The 17,761-nt window shown below is 33.9% G+C and overlaps 2 protein-coding genes across 2 annotated transcripts in view; one reads left to right on the forward strand and one right to left on the reverse strand.

Moving 5' to 3' along the window:
* LOC143182082 (uncharacterized) overlaps positions 1 to 17,761 on the forward strand; it is a 126,686-nt gene that overhangs the window by 53,694 nt on the left and 55,231 nt on the right. The gene's annotated exons all lie outside the window — the stretch shown is intronic.
* On the reverse strand, positions 11,880 to 16,534 carry LOC143182542 (uncharacterized). The gene is made up of 3 exons (XM_076383582.1): positions 16,332 to 16,534; positions 14,904 to 15,037; positions 11,880 to 12,323 (listed from the first exon to the last, which is right to left on the reverse strand). The coding sequence occupies exons 1-3, from the start codon at positions 16,532 to 16,534 to the stop codon at positions 11,887 to 11,889; spliced, it is 774 nt and encodes a 257-aa protein (XP_076239697.1). The 3' UTR covers positions 11,880 to 11,886.

Below are 17,761 nucleotides of genomic sequence, written 5' to 3' on the forward strand. Positions count from 1 at the left end.
AATCTGCGGAAATCTCAAAGAAGCGATCAAAAATGAAAAATCATGCTCCGATGTTATAAATTTTTTGAAATATGTTAACTTACTAAACCAAATTTAAGCCAAAGCCATGTATATCAACCGTGGTTGCTAATGACCCTTGAGGGTAGATGCAACATTAAAAATTAAATAAAAAAAAAAAAAAAAAAATACATTTCCCTCTCGACTTTATTAACAAGACAGATGCATAATTCGCGAAGCATCGTCGCGGATAAAATAACCCTAGACTTATCGAAAACTTCAATATCGATTTCACCGTCCCCATTTTTCGCGAGTACGCAACGACCGCCAATTACTCGGGAACGGTTTTGTCATGGACTTTCATCTCTCTCCTTTGAAGAGACATTGCCCTGGTTGGGGGGCTCCTAACAATTATCGTGCACTTGCGTGCCGCGATACCTTGCACCATAGGTGAAACCGATAGCCAGTTGCGTAACTAAACTCGCGTTAAGCGACTCGACTGCGTGAAATTCTTTCCCTCCGGAGATCCTACACCCGGACGTGCGCGAATTTACGCCACTGCTTCCTGGAGAAGGGTCGCTTCGATTGGCGAGAAAGCGTCTCGTGAAAGCAGGCGTGAGCATCTTCCACTCGCTGACGAGTCGTCCTTTGCACAACGGAGGCTCCGCTAATTAACATAATCGTCGAAAAAGCAGAAAGTGTGGCGATACTGTGTCGCGATTCTATTCTCTTTATTGAATTTGTACGACTCAGAATCGTCGTAACAAACAAGGAAGACAGTCTTATAAGAAATGATTTTGTACAATTCTGATGCCCAATTCTGTAGAGCCTTTTCTCTTTGAGAGCCATCGTCTTTCCATTATGACACAGTTATACTTTGTTTTTGTTTTTATTTAATTTTTAATGTTGCATCTACCCTCAAGGGTCATTAGCAACCACGGTTGATATACATGGCTTTGGCTTAAATTTGGTTTAGTAAGTTAACATGTTTCAAAAAATTTATAACATCGGAGCATGATTTTTCATTTTTGATCGCTTCTTTGAGATTTACGCAGATTTGGTACAGATTCCGTTCACGTTGGTATTTTTGGCAGGAAGTGATGATATGTTCCATCGAGATTTTGGTGTTGCAAATGGTGCACAGTGGTTGGTCTTCTTTTTTGAGCAAGAAGGAATGCGTGAAGTTTGTAAGTTATATCTTGTTCTCTCGTCGATTTGCCAAATTCATTCTCCTTGCATTGGAGTCGTCCTTAATTTGTGATAGGATTATACTCTGTCGTATCTTTAATTTATTCAGCATCAAATGACTATTTGTACTAAATGCTTCACAGCTTGTTACAGCTGTATGCTTTAAGGCTACTACAAAGTTACCATAGCCCAAAGATGGATAACATTTTCGCCAAGCAGTTGTAAACTTATGACCGCTATTTGCATAGGCAAAGGAAAACGTTCATATGAACATGTGTCCAGAAATGCTTAGTTTTTGAGTTACAAGCTATTTTGTGTTGCGTAAAACGCTGGCTGAAATCCCGTAAAAAGAAAGAAAAGCGTGGGACACTTTTGAAGTTTAGGTTCTAGATCCAAAGCCAATGAAAAACATCAAATGTGCACATGCTCGAGAATGCATAGTCTTTTTAGTTACGTATTATTATATATTGAGTAAAATGGTACTCCATTTCTTGCCTGCACGGTGTACTATTCTCTTTAAAGTCCTAGGCCCAGGAATGTTCTGACCTCTTGAATGAGTGGCACGCAGTGATAGGTCTTAAAAAAACTATTACACTGTACGCAATATAAAATAGCGGATAACTAGAAAACTAAACATTTCCAAACATATGTGCACATGTACTTTTTTTATTATCTTCGTGTCTAGAATCTATCCTCCATAAAATCTCCCATATGTATGGAATTATCCTGTATACTGTTTATAAATCCTTGGAAATGCGATGTGTACACTGGGTTAATAAAATTGTGAAACATTTTTACAGATTCTCTTGTACACGGAAAAAATGATTACACAGATCTTGCCTAAGTCTCCTAAATAGATTTAAGCAGAGTAGGCTTTTGTAAGATCTGTTATAGACGTTTGTAAAATAAAATAAGGTAGCTTGACTGCAGTGAGAGTAGCTTTATCAAACTACAAAGTAGCCTCTTGCTGAGTCTGCTGAATTCAGACTTGTTAGAGTACTTTTGAGAAGAGATTTCTATAACATCAGCTTAACATTTTTTCCTTGTAGATGTAAAAAGCTGTAGCTCGTTCCTGTTGAAATTTTTGAGATGCCAGAAGAACTTTGAAATTATCAATTTTAGCTTTTCGTTAAATATTTTTAGAAGTTTCTGTGTTTATCAACTTTGTTATATCAATGAGATAAAAACGAGTCATGTTTCCTTTTGAAGTGACATTCATATTTGGGTACACAATGCTTTAATTCATTAGTGGATACCCAAAAGTTTCACTTGTTTCTGTGTCCTATATTTCATAAAATGATTATATCGTGTAATAAAATGCTTTCACAGCCAAGAGTGACCTTAAAACAAAGTTCATAAAATTGTATGAAATCAGAAAACGGAAGTAAAGAAGAGTTTATTTTTTGTCTTGACTATCTGTTTTCTAGCGGCTTATAGCTTTTTAAAAAATTTCTGATTATCAGATTTAGATCATAATAGCTGAAATACCACTTCAGAAGATAATTCTTGTGCACCATGAGGAATCATTTCAGGAGCTTTAATTATATCAAACAACGCATGTATAATACTTTTTACAGTATTTTGAGATTAGTTTGTAATAAACTGTTCTTCCCTTCTTTTTTTATATAAGAGTTTAACGTCACATAGGAATCTAGGTCATCAGCGACGGTTTCGTTTATAGTTCAGCAAATAGATTTGATTCCATTAAATAGTTAATTGTACATTTTATACGTTCCTATGAGGTTAGAGCAGTATCCAAGTGGAATCCCCGTTTCTGTCTTTGGATTTCAAATTTTCTGCACTGAGATAGGAGATAGTGGATCTTTATGGGCTTTGGCAGTTACTGCAATAGGGTGGTTCCATTTTCTTCAGCACATATCCATGCTTTTCGCTTCTTATTAAATGCAAATCTCGTCTACATTCCTTTGTCCTCTGTAGAAACGAGAAACTTAGATATATTTATGCACGTTTCAAATACGCTTACTCCCAGCAGCGCATGTAACAGATACGGTCTTGCGGAAGTTTGGGTCACCATAAGATTCTGTGTCGTAGAATCGAGGTCTGATCGCTTTATGCGATCTCGATAAAGGCATCCGTTTACCTATTTCCAAGTCATCGCGCGAACATGCACGCTAGATTACGTGTGCACAAGGATTAAATTCACTCGATGAGAAAGTACCCAGCGAAACGACGACCTTTGCCATGTTTTACGGCGAGAGAAACTACGGCACGTATCCATCTTCCGTTTTATTTCACAGCTGCGATATCGCCCGATCGAATTCCAGGCGGATGCTTGCCCACTTAAGCGAAAAGTAACAGGAAAATAATACAAAAACCAATGTCGTATCGAAATTAAAGTTTACAAGAAAGTAGGCTTATGCTCGTGCGCAAGGTCGTTCTAAAATCATTAGTTACGATTCAATTGGCTGATGAGGTGGAAGTGAGCAAAAGAATGTTAATCATCGTGGATTGGAAATTAATAGCTTTCAACGTACTCAGCTTTTTGTCGCGCAAGTAGAGTTTTTGTATGGTAATTACGTGAACAGTTTTTTCTCGCCATAAAGTCTCAATTTGATTTGCAAAATAACAGACAAAACGAAATTAATTTTCTCCTTTTGTTTTGCTTGAAATTAATTCTCTTGACACTTCTGTGTATACTAATCTATACAATAAGTTCTGTTTAGAGATTTGTTAACATCTTCTTTGTTTACAGTTTAAGCGTGTATATGTTGTAATTAGTTTTGGCGTCGACTTGGAATAGTTTCCTATTCTACTTATTTAAGTGTTTAAACAGAGAATGAATAAACACACAAGAATCTTCCTTCCTTCTTGCTCAAAAAAGAAGACCAACCACTGTGCACCATTTGCAACACCAAAATCTCGATGGAACATATCATCACTTCCTATCAAAAATACCAACGTGAACGGAATCTGTACCAAATCTGCGGAAATCTCAAAGAAGCGATCAAAAATGAAAAATCATGCTCCGATGTTATGAATTTTTTGAAACATGTTAACTTACTAAACCAAATTTAAGCCAAAGCCATGTATATCAACCGTGGTTGCTAATGACCCTTGAGGGTAGATGCAACATTAAAAATTAAATAAAAAAAAAAAAAAAAAGAATCTTCCTCTTTCTTTTTCGATCTATTTTCGAAGAAATCTGAAATTATCTTAAAGGTACCATAAACTGTTTTAAAATTTCTATAAATCTTATAGAAAATGTTTGAAGTTCTCGCTGAAATAAGGTTTCTAAATACCTAATCCTAAAACACCTCATTTAAAGCTGAAAATAAATTCTATCTATCCATACCTATAAAAGTCGTATTTACTTCGCTTGTTAAGAAGAAATCAACAATTCAATGGTTTAGAAAATCCTCTTCTTTTCACAATTTCACTGACCTCTTCCCAATAAGCCGACTAGAGAGAATCAAAAATGTAAATTTCGTGGCGGCAAAAGGAATGTGTGCCACGATCGTGGGTCTCGAGGAGGCACTCTCTTAACGAGCGAAGGGAAAAGGAAACGGAACAGATTATGAATCGAGAAGACCATTCGATCCGATGGAATCTGAATGGTTTCCCCTAAGGTGAAAAGTTTCACTTCGAGTGGGACGCCGCGGCGTGCATACACGCTTCGTACACAACGCTCAATTAATATGAACGACCGCGGGATGTTTATGATAATGAAATCGAGCGCTGCCCACGACGGGGCCAGTAACCGCGGCGATTTCTAATTAAGGCATTTGCGATGGTAATTCTAATCGCACGTTACATGAATCTGAGGGCTACCAGATCATCTAGTCATACATATATTTCTGCACGTAGGAAACTAGAGGGTCGAAAAACGCTACTGAGGAAACTAAATCCGCTGAAGAAACTTTTTCAAGAATAAATTTAATATTTATCACGATTTTTAATCACTCTTTCACTTGCCAATCGGTTTGCAAATATTTTTCTTTGACTGACCTCAATATTGCTATTTGCATGATTAATAACTCCAATGTTTACATGATTGTGTGTATAACGATGGCGTTTAGGGTTTAAATATTGTTTTTTTAATTTCTTAATTTTATCCATTGTTATTGGTAACAATTAGTAAACTCAATTTAAATTTATTATAGCAGTAAATGTTTCATTGTACCTAAGCACTCTGGAGTTAAATGTTGATTACATACCTTCCCTATGCTTTCTTGATTTAAATCTGTACGTTTATAACTAACATGACAGATAATTTGCATTTAATTAGCAGTAAATAACATTTGTGGCCTAAGGCAAGAAAATTTTCGCGATATTTAATATAAAACTTCTTAGAAATCATTAACAGAATCTCCTGATTGCACTTCACATATTTTTAGCTGAAGTTGACATATGAGTATAATTACGTCCACAAATATAAAATTTAAATTTGTATAATTAAATGATATAATAAATAGAATTTACATCATCGAAAAGGAAATAAGCAAGAATATTTTCCTGAGATTTCTCAGCGAGTGACAGTCCATTTATGAAAATATGCTGAACGTGGAGAAACGTGAAAGTACTTATCCTTTGACAAGACAAAGGAAAATGGTAACAACTGTGTCTGCATCGCGTTCTATATAGTGTCAGATAGATGTAAGATCGAGACAAAATTTCTAACTTTCCAGAGTATCATAAAACCAAATTTCCAAAGTGCAAAAGAGACTTTCGACTGCACGAAAATCGGATTTTTGATTTCCCCGCGTTAGTCAACGTGATCAGCGGTGCGTCATTGCAAGATCCCGCTGCTAGAAGCCGAGGAACTTCTATGGGCTTGGTCCATAAACGACCTACTAGCACAAATACCTTGCCTTTCTACGTTCTGACCATACCCTCGAACACACGGAGATATTTAAATTTGTTGCTGGTTCACTGGCATCGATTCTGGACACATAACCCTCAGCTGGTGTAATGTCCATATTAGAACGATAGTGGTAGAGGTAGAGACTACTGCAATAATTCAGGAAGTGTACTGTATTTTACTTAGCCAAAGAAAAGAAAGTTTGGCGAAGAATAAGTGGGATTAGTCTCTAATACAAGTCTGATGGACCTAGCATGTGTGGTTGTAAGGTGAAATGATCTAAAACACATGTTTTTGTATTTGAGATATTAGTGTTTAAAATTTCCAGCTTTAATGATATCTTATAGAGTTTTGTCTTTCTAAATCCTTATTTTTGGATGAAAAAATTCTTTTGATGCCCTTTCTTTTTTGAAGAATGTAAATTCTATATCCTAGATGTCAAGGTTTTAAGTCGAATTTTGTGAAAATGTGACATAGGTCGTTTTACCTTACAATTACAGGTATATTATTGCAACTTTATGATAACTGTAATTAATAGAAAAATATAGAAAGACTTGTTTTTCTTTTTTAATAAAGTAGTTTCCATAGGAATATCCAAAGGAATATCCTTTAATTCAGTAACTTGTCACATACATTACTATCCCAGCTAACTCCAGTGAGCGAATCGCAGTCAGTTGTATAGATTTCCATCTATCGTTCACATAGAAAATACTTCTCGATTACACTGGCATCGTTTAGCAAAGAGAAGGCAAGAGTTTCTTCTTGGGAATGAAAGTCCCAGGCGCCCATTCCTTTCCCATAGCCTGCATTAAGATCGTGGAAAAGTCCGAGTGACTGGGGCCACGTGTGAAGAGGGATGTAGCCACTGAAAACCACTTATTCCTTGTCATTCTTTTTTATATTAGCATTACAAGCAATATATATCTTGTTTTACTGAAACAATATTAGCAGAAACTACTCGTCGAATAATGTAATACGATATAGTGAACTGTTCGAAATATTTAGACTTTAACAGTATAAACATATACCTTTTCCCAGGTTATAATTTTTAACAGAAAATAAATACATTCAAAAAATAACAAAATTTAATACAATATAAAATGGAGAAATGAAAAATACGAGGATCCACGAATTGAAGATTTGATCATCTGTTATAATTATAATTTGTGAGCACATGAAAATTGCAGCGGTGGTGAAAGCACTTCTAGAGGGTTTTAATGCGAGTTCTGTAGTAATTAGATGTGATTATCAACTTGTTCGAGATTTCCCCATATTTCCCCATCATTACTGAACCAAAGGTTTAGTTATTTTATTAAAAGTATATTTTATTTTTAAATCATTTTAGTATATTTCATTTTAAATTGTTATTGATTACTGTAGCTTATAAATGAATAGTTCAACTATAATTATAAATCATAAATAAACTTATATCTTACTCAACTTTCTCAACTTACTCAACTTACTCTCCCCTAAATAGATAAGTGAAAATTACTAAAGTAGATGTATAGATGAGTGAGAATTACTGAAATATAAAACTGTGATTTAGAATTAGAAATCGAAAAATAATTATATACATTTTTTTTTATTTCTATTTCACTAATTCACTTTCGAAGTCTTTTTTTTCAATTATTTTTAGATAATGCATAGTAATATCTTTCGATCTGAAACTGAAATCTTAAAAAAATGATTTCTGTTTGCATTGTTATTCTAGGCTTCTTAATTAAGTTTAATTACCTATGCAATTTTGTTTTCAAGGAGATCTTATTTACGCCTTGCTCCTCGCCAGCCGTGAATGTCACTGTGATCAATCTTTTCTCTACCATGCGTGTAAACCGCTTATCCATTCCTTTTTGCTATGCATCGGAATACCGTACCACATTCCATTACTACACTGCATACTAGTATAATCACTTCCCATCTACATTCTCCGGAACTTTTTTGCTCCTTCAGCAGCGCAATAGCCAATATTTGCACAATGTTGTTACTGGTTACACAAGCTTCGCATTTCCTTTTTGTGTAAAATATTGCTATATTCATTCCACTGATTTACGTGCCTCATTACAACTGAATGAATATCCTTGTTCATATATTTTTATATTGTAGAGGATTACTGGCTTCAGCCGTGGAAATAAAAAAAAGTCGATGAAGTTTGCATAAACGTTCAGATATTTATAATATTTTATGGTATATTTTCATTGAATGATTCAAGAAATAAACACATTTTGGTCAAGAGAACTATAAAGGCCAATGCACACGAGCGATATTTTAACATACGATCTCGTTGCTATCATACATGTCTGTCTTCATTGTTTGCAATTGTAAAAGCAAGGAAAAACAATTGCTCTCGTGCATTGATCCTAATTGCTTAGTTCTTTTATTTAAAAGAATTTAGTAACAAATATGTTGAATAGTATTTTATCGACTCATAGTGGCAGGTTAAAGAAACTTAATTTTTTGGATTTATATTTCAAGTTTATCAACTCTAATACCTTTCTAACTACAATATTCGACTAGTATATAAAATAATATAATTGTTGATCGATAAGTAACTTAATGTTACTAAAAAATTTTAAAACAAATTATTAATGTATAAAATATTAATATAAATTCAAGAATAGAAAACTAGTGAAGATAGAAACATGAAAAGAAATCGAAGATTTGGAAATTAAAAATTTGAATATTGAGGTCCTTGGGTGGCCTCATCTTGGTATGCTAAAGATTAACAGTATTCGGAAATTGATTGAATTTCAATGTTAATGTGACAAATTCTCAACTAAAAACTTATAACGAAAATAATTCTTATGTAAACTGAGAAAAAATTCCAATGAATAAAACACGTAAAAACAAGTTCACCTTTCGCTTGGCGAAGTAGCATGACGACAAAGAAAAGAGATACTCAGTGATTTCTAAGCTACTCTATACTTACAATTTTCTCCAGCAAAAATTTCATCTTATATCTCACAAGTGTTCAATTCTTTTCTCTGCGATACCATAGCAGCAATTTTGCTTTCGATTTCGTGGCGAGCACCGTTTACCACGGAGAAAGCTGCTCGCTAAAACGAGAACGAGATACTCGTTCAATTCATTATCACTCATGGTCCACTAGAGAAACGAGGATCTTGTTGTTTCGATGTATCGATGAGAGTTAGCGAGAGTTCGAGATTGAAAAATAATACTGGAAATGTGACGTTTAGGAATTCTTTACTGACGCACATTTTATGTAGATTATTGAGAAAACAATGCAACAAATATAAGGGTATCAAATTTGTATATAATTTCAATATATTATACAATTCATTAGTTTGTATTGTTTTTGTATTATTTATGTATTACTTTGGGTTTAAGAATTTTCTTTCTGATTGTTTTGTTTCAGTGGAAAACATTTCTGATTTAAAAAATTTTAAATATATACGATCAAGGTAAAACGAGAATCGAAACTAAAAAAGTTGAGTTTAAGGATTTATTTCAGAGTTATTAATTGTTGGAAAACGTCTGGAATGAAATGTGTCTGACTCAAGACTCATTTTACTTACTTCGCCGTGTCTAACAGGAAATGCACGTCAGTAGTAGAATAAGTCCTAAGTCAGACACACTTCAAGCGATTTTTAGGCGATTCAACACTCTTGATTTTGGTTCTATTTTGACACGTAGAATCACTTCCTAAAATTTGTGACACCACTTGTCGAACATCCTGAATAGCTAATTATTTCTACTCAATTTATTACTAAATTCAGGATTCTTAAATTACCTTTACCTCTCTACTAATAAAACGAAAATAATTTTTGTATCTCATAGAACAATATATCTTACAGATTTATCTGATATTACTTACCTAACTATTTTCTGACAAAATATAAAATAATATACTAGAAGTCTGTTTAATTCGAGAAGTAGGACTCTTTATCATGTCGTTCATTTGAATTTAAAATTAGAATATTCTCATTCCATGTAACCAGAAACGAAGTTTTAACTGTTGATGCTACCTACACTTCTTAAAAGTTTCCTAGAAAAGGATATAACGCGTTAACTCTTCTTCAGCAAGTAGTACAACAACTGAGCACCAAAAGGAAAGAAGAATAACCGAGAAACTGATCTGTCGCGTAAAGAGTGCAGGTATGCATCGCGGTAACGAGATTCGTCGTCGTTCGAAAGTAAGACCAAACGAAAGAGAACACGCGGGGACACATAATAAATACAATGCAAATTGCGCCGAGACAGCACAAAGAAGTCGATTAGCATGAGAGTGGGCAGCCTGCTTGTGTTTGCATCAGACGATTACGAGGAAGCGTGGTCGTGGACAGAGTCAGCGTGCCGATCCGTTATAGGCCCGAGGCTATCGGAATTTCGGTGGGACACGTGACCTACATGGGACCCCATGAAACCATGTGTACACCTTGCAGGCCCGATTCCCAAGGAAATTAAGCATTGACAACGTCGGGGACTCCTCTGACGTGACAAGTGTTGTGTCTGCGGCGTACACTCAGTTGCAAGAGTTTACACCACTATGCATTTGTGAAGAAGTATCTTCCGTGATATTGTTTAATGTATTACTGCAGTCCTAAAATATTTCTGTAATATTTAATTTATTAAATGATTCATTACCAGTATTGAAATTTTTTAATTTTTTCAAATAACTATAAATTCAAATAGTGTACATGTTTAGTAATTAATTGGATGTTTATTGAAACAAATTTTATCATTTTTAATGCATTTATAATATCCAAGTGTACATCTTGTGATATTATCCTTTATTAGTACTAATGTTTTCTTACAAATGAGTATAATGAATTAATTAATGTTTTTAATTATTATTTTCTACTGTACAAAGTGTTGCATTTTCGAAAGTTTGAAGAATGTTCAAAGTTTTGGGATTTATAGTACATTGGATAGATGTTGTCAATGAGTTTACAGGCATCTTCAATTTAAATAATAAGTATTGTAAAGACAGTAGCTACAGTTTATTAAAACTTTATAATTTAAATTAATTTCATTAGATGGGAGATTTCTGAAATGTATTCTAGTATAAGACTCTAATTTTGTGCAATAATAATTTTACGTTTCCCTTTTCAAATTTTGTCCTTGCTTTTCATGAATTCAGGAATCTTATTGTTTCGTATGACATTATACTATATCGTGAGACAACTGAATTCATAACACTAAGTACTGCCTCAATTTTTTCCAGATTGATTAATAATATTAATATCTACTTTTTCATTCCACTGTGTAAAACATTTTTATACTCACTGAATTCATAGTACTATTATGCATCGTAGGTTTTTCAGAGAGTCGTAAATGCTAAATGAAAATGGTAATTTCATTTATTTAGTGCTATCGAATTCAATCTGCTTCATCTCTTTTTCAGTAGTAAATTCTTTTCAACTAGTTTTCTCACGAACGATAGAGAAATCAGGGAAGGAAAGAGCATTGTTATCGAATTTTGTATCCAGGTATTGTTTCCTCCTTGATGTTCTCTTTACCTATACTATAATATAGTATGTGCATTAATGATTATAAATATAAATATCAAATGAATTCTAATAGTTTACAATAACACTCATTGCGACAAGATTTATGTACATTTATTTAGCATATGTTTAGTCTCAATAAGAATCCAATAAAATCATCAGATTATAAAATTGCTATATTCTGCATGTACAATATAACTAGATATTAATCAATCAGCAAAAAAATTATTTATTAAGGATAATCCACCTTCTTTTTTGGTCAATGAGACTTTCAAAAAGTGCTAAAAAGTACATACCATAGTCCAATCATATACCAGAGATTTGTAAATTGGAAATGGATATAATGAAAATCGAGACAACCATGTAATTCCAAAGTTTCATTCCAAAAATTTGAAATTTTTCGATGCAAATGGAAATTTACTTCCTTCCCGTAGCCTTCACTGATTTAGCAGCTGTCACCTTCTTCGGTTTTGGCGTCTTGGTTTTGATTGCCAAAGCTTTAGCTGTCTTCTTGCTTTTAGCTATTGATTTACCAGTAACTTTAGCCTTATTAACGGGGACAGATTTTGACGGGCGAACTTTTTTCAGTGGAACTGCTGCTTTCTTGATGCTTTTGGCAGTTTTCTTCGAGCTGGCTGATTTTTTTGTCAGTACTTTTTTCTCTACTGCCTTCTTTCCAGGAATCTTAGCCTTTTTAGCTTTGATTTTTTCCTGCGCACTAACAGGAAGCTTGAATGATCCAGAAGCACCACTGCCTTTTGTCTGCACAACAGCGCCAGATATTATCGCTGTCTTTATGTAGCGTTTGATCAATGGAGCCAATTTGCAGTCAGCGAATTTGCGTCGAGATTGCACTACAATTTAAATTTCACGAAAATTTGATTTGTATCATTCCACCCTTGTCTCATAGAAAAAGTCCCGTGAACAGGCCAGTGCACCTTCAACAGCGAAATGCAAGAAGTTCAATGCATTTGAACTTTCCCTCCTCGGAAGTGTCTGCTCGTTAATACGTATCTCCACGCAAAAATACGTGGCTTACTCTTCCAGAACGATCTTCCCCAGGTTTTCCATCGGCGGAGGAAAGGATCGCGATGTTCACTCGTTCAAAACGCGTGCCGGATCGGTGACTCGTAGTTTTCGAAGCAGCCAAGGCCAAGCCGCCTTTCGCCGCTCAGAAGCTTGAAAGGAATGCATATCCTCTGTCAGCCGATCCGATCCTGGTGCAGGTGGATCGAAGGCATGGTTGATGGGCCTGCGAATTGGGTCAACGAATCGCGCTGCATGGGCCCCTGCCTCGAAGAATAACAACAACCGACACGATTCTCAACAACGTGCTTCGCGTCCGATCACTCGTACGAAAAATTGCTTCGCTGTGGCGGCTCATTAGAGCGCCAATTAGCCAGAGAGTCTGCGCGTGGATTCGAGGCTCGTGAAAATTGGAGCGCCTGCGTCGGGAAGGGAACCGTTTGGCAAAGAGGCCTTCGCAGAGTGTGTTAGTGTTAGTTATACACTCTGTATGTGTTTGTAATACTCAAAATTAACAAGGTAGATTTCTTAAATACTTTATTTGCGTTAGAAAAGTCGCGAAACCTTTTTTTTGGTTTTTAAGATTAGCTCAAAGTTTTTTTCTGAATTTTTATTTTGAAATAAGTAATACTTTAGTGAAGTAAAAGTTTTTGAATACAGACTTTCAGATTTACTGATACGATTAATTAGATCATGCATATTATAATTCGATTTATAATGTCTGATATTAGGAATTCATTTTTTCGAATGATTCTTGCTGGTGCAAATAACTTAATACGTTTCAAATAGTGACAGACTGATTTTAATGGGGAATTTATATCATTAGTGATTCTATACTTTTCCAGAGTAATTATTCAGTCTGAATTTCATTATAATATACAGGGTGTCCCAAAAATGTTGGAGTTCCTTAAAAGGGGTGATTCGGGGGATGATTTGAAACAACTTTTTCCTTTGTATATTGCAGGTTAACAAAAATGCTGTATGTACAATAATTATAACATTTGTTGTGTGCTGTATACGAGAATTGAATTTATTTTAATACATCAAAAAATAAAACAGTTTAAATGATTATAGCATTATAGAGGCTAAAAAATTGTATGCAAGTTACATTTTTTAAAAAAAAGACAATTTATTTTGTGACCATCTTTTATGATTTTCAAGTGACTCAGGTTTTTCTACTTGAATAATAGAGTGCAGTAGTAAGATTGTTAGTAATTTTCAATAAAACAGTTCCAGAGTAGTTCTTCCGATCGACATAGAAAATTATAGTAGATAGTAATTAGATTCTTCAAACAATGGGAGTTCATTGACTTCCTTTATTATTCAATCATATCTATCCATTTATCTGTGAAAGTGTTAAAACATATAATCAGAGGAATGAGTTGAAATAGATACGTACATATGTAGCACATAATCATCTTTCGTTTGACTGCCAATCTAATATTTAGACTAGAGATATGGAAGTACTTATGTACCTGTATTACAGGTACACACATGTTCTACAATAGCTCGAATAATAGGAGCTTATAGAAGGCCAGTAAATTATGTGCTATGAAGAAGTTCGATCAAATAAGCTGAGTGTAAATAAACGAAGGTCTTCTGTATGTACTTACACGCTGTGTAGAATTGTGGTACATTATGTTTGATGAACTTTTTTCCTGATAATACAATGTCTATGGACAAATATTTGATGTAGTTTATGTGCTTGATACTATACATACTTGCTAATATTTATGTCAGAAGAACGAAATTACTTTCCAAAAAAAAGAAGCATAAAATTAAGTATATCGACATTGTACAGGTGTATAATATTATATACAGTATAACTGTCGAGAGAATTAGCAGAACTACGAAAAATTACAATAACTCCAAAAATTATTTATTGTAAAAATTACAATAGCTTCATGTAAAAGTATTATAGTATAAACATGAACAGAAAAAATTGGAAAATTGAAACACGTTGTATATTTATTTATAAATATTTAGATTCAAGCAAATTTTCAGAACTCTTAAAAAATATGAATTATAATCACAGATGTACGTATTTGTTAGGTGTTCAGAAAATTTAAATTCAACATTAATTTAGTATAAACACTTTTAAAATAGAATAAGTTAAACTAATGTGTACTCACTAAAAGTAACTTCGACGTCACAGTGCATCTGCATCGTTCATTTCGAAACTTTTCCGGTTTTCGCGTAATTTGTAGTAGGTAGTAGGTACGAACCTCTGCACGAATACTTTTATGGCGAACATTATCGCAATTATTGCGATACCATCGTCTGGCAGACTCTGTACTCTGTACGTACGCTTTTCAGATATCGTAAGAACCGCCAATTGACACGGTGATTGTGTCACGCGAAATTCTTAAGCACGTGCACGAATAGTGCAAAGTATACAGCGTTCTCACCGTTTCCGTTCTCCATTCGATTTCTTCGTTCTTTAGCTCGTCGATCTCGTTGGGTCGCGAGCTTCCGCTTATTCGATTCTGCAATACTCGATCTTGGATCACCTAAGATCTGTTTCGAAGTGCTTAGGCGGGATCTAATACCACGCAATAGCTTTAAAAGAAATGATTTTTCAGGAGGACTCAAAATTGTTCAGAAAATATTGTCGAATATTCCTGAAAACTAGTATCATCCTTCAATCATTCATTTTTGTCTAAATAAATTGACAATCTTTTTTACTGTAATATTCCTATAAACAAGTATCATCATTCAATCATTTATTTTTGTCTAAATAAATTGAAGTGATTATTATACGACAATATTTTTTATTTTCTTTTGTTACAAAGTTAATACTAATGATTTTATTAGAAAATGTATTTCGAAAAATAGATGGTATTCTTATATAATGAAATATGCAACTCGGTTAAGAAAAACAAATTATCCTGCTCTGATTTCAAAGACCTAAATATTTCAACTGGTTAAACGAGTTTACTAGGATTCGTGTAGGAGGATTAGTAATTGTTGATGACTGTGATACTACGTGTGATTACTTAATGATAAACCAGTGTACGATTTTAACATCAATAATTTTATTATCTAGAATGGCTAGTCACGCATAGCATGCATGAACAATGATGAAATCTAGTATTCGAAATGCAATATTATACCCACTTGTACTTACGTATTTAATCGATAGAATTCTGAATCAATGTGTGACCGATATATTCATGCGTAAGTAATAGAACGTAGGACTGATTTTTTAGAAATCCTGTGTCAATTTAAATTTTCGAAGTAATACAAAATATACTAAATACTGAGGCAATCTACATATTTATGACTTAATGCATAGAAGTTGTATATCCACCTTTGGTCCAATTTGAGATTTTCTAATATAACATCTATGTAGAATATAGTACAAAATCTACTTATAATGTACAATCTCAAACTTGAGCAAAAATGGACATACAATGTTTGTACATTAAACTATAAATAAATCCTGTTTTTTAGTACAGGCAGAAATGAATATTAGATTGCTTTATTAGAAATACAATATTTCATTAAATTCAGTATTTTTTCTTTACGAGCTTGATAATAAGTCTATAATTTCCTAAAACACGAAATGAACAAGCTTTGTTTCCAAATTAGAAAATAAAACCTGAATAAAAATTAATTTCACCCTTCAAATACTTTCTATAATTTGTACTCCACTGTTCACATTTTGTACATTTTGCATATTACGTGAATTCTGTGACTCTTCACACATTATAAATTTCCATAATCACCCTAAGCTCCGCTCGTTAATTCATTTCAGTATAACTAGCTAAGTTTGCTTCACAAAGAATTCGATTCTACTTTCGCATGCTTCTAATTGATAGAGGCCTAACTATGACTTATTCTCCTTAGCCCAAAGCTTGCGTATGCCTATCGATTCGCGGACATCGTTAGCTCCTAACCAATTATTCGGTTCATCGAAATAATTGGAAGCAATCTCGAGGTCCGGCATAGATCGGCCATGCAGCCTGATCTCGATACGCGAAACTTTCGAGATAAACTGGTTCCCTCGTCCCCGATACATCTCATTAGCTCCATGCATCCTATCTGAGGCATCGATAAAGAGTAGCTTTGCATTCCTCCTTGCAGGACACTTCGCTATCCGGTTCTTGCCGCTTTATTAGACCATCCAAAGTTTTTGGTACCTGGATTAGTCATTCGCTGCATATCTGGAGTTTAGAAGTCTAAACTCACAGATTGCTGCAGGTAACTTGCAAATTACAGGATTCTGAATCATGTACATGTGCCTTAATACAAGTTTTAATTTTTGTTTAATTGTATGACTTTTTTAATTCACCTTGGTGTTACGTATGCAACTTTTGAGGCATTCAGTAACAATTGTGGCATTGCTATATTCTATTTTTGTACATGATTCTGTGGTTGTAAGGTAAAACAACATATGTCAGATTTTCAAAAAATTCGAGGTAAGGTCTTAACTGACATTTAGAATATAAATTCTATATTTTTAGAAAGAAAAAGGGCATTAAAGAATTTCTCACGTAAACATAAGGGTTGAAGAAGACACAGGTCCATAAAACAGTATGGGAGCTGAAAACTTTAGGCACCAAATCTCGAAAAGAAACATATGACTTAGGTCATCTTGCATTACAACCACAGAATTATCCGCCTAATTACGTGCATTTCTTACTGAAATCTTGTATTTCAATTTATTACAACCCATTATGATAAATACAAGTATATTAATTGATTCTTTGTTTCCATAGTGGTAGAGCTACTTTTTTTTGTGTAGGAGTTTAATGTCGCATCGACATCTGGGTCATTTCCTTTATATTTTAGCAAATAGATTTGAGTCTATTAAATAATTAATTGTATTATTGATATGTTTTGTGAAATTTCTTCTTCTTGAAAATTTTCTACATTCAAGTAGAAAATGATGAATCGTAATGGGCTTGTGGCACTTGTTGCAATAGGGTAGTTCCATTTCTTTAGCACATATTTATGTGTAATTTTGGAGTGTCCTGTCCTTAGACTCGATATTACTGTCTTCTTTTTCCTGTTCAGTTCAGTATTTGGAATTTTTTGATAAAAGTCTTTAACTACGTTGTGAATTTTTGTCCTATTCGATGTGGTCCATGTTCAGTTCCATTTTTCTATATTATATTTTTTTCGTATTTTATAAGTTCTTGGTAGGGTATAGATAGGATAGATAATTTAATGAGAGTATTGGTAGCGATATCTTGTACAAAAGCAAACCATTCACTTGAAACTTAAACTGCATAGCTTATGGGCACTGAGATATTTTATCTTC

This window comes from Calliopsis andreniformis, chromosome 8 (assembly GCF_051401765.1).
Source record: "Calliopsis andreniformis isolate RMS-2024a chromosome 8, iyCalAndr_principal, whole genome shotgun sequence".
Classification (NCBI taxonomy): Eukaryota; Metazoa; Arthropoda; class Insecta; order Hymenoptera; family Andrenidae; genus Calliopsis; species Calliopsis andreniformis.

Coding starts and splice junctions, on each gene's coding strand:
- LOC143182542 (XM_076383582.1), bottom strand. CDS start 16,534: ATGCATGGAGCTAATGAGATGTATCGGGGACGAGGGAACCAGTTTATC. Junction 15,038..16,331: donor CTTTGGGCTAAGGAGAATAA/GTCATAGTTAGG, acceptor GCGTGGTATTAG/ATCCCGCCTAAGCACTTCGA. Junction 12,324..14,903: donor TCGAATGGAGAACGGAAACG/GTGAGAACGCTG, acceptor TTTAAATTGTAG/TGCAATCTCGACGCAAATTC.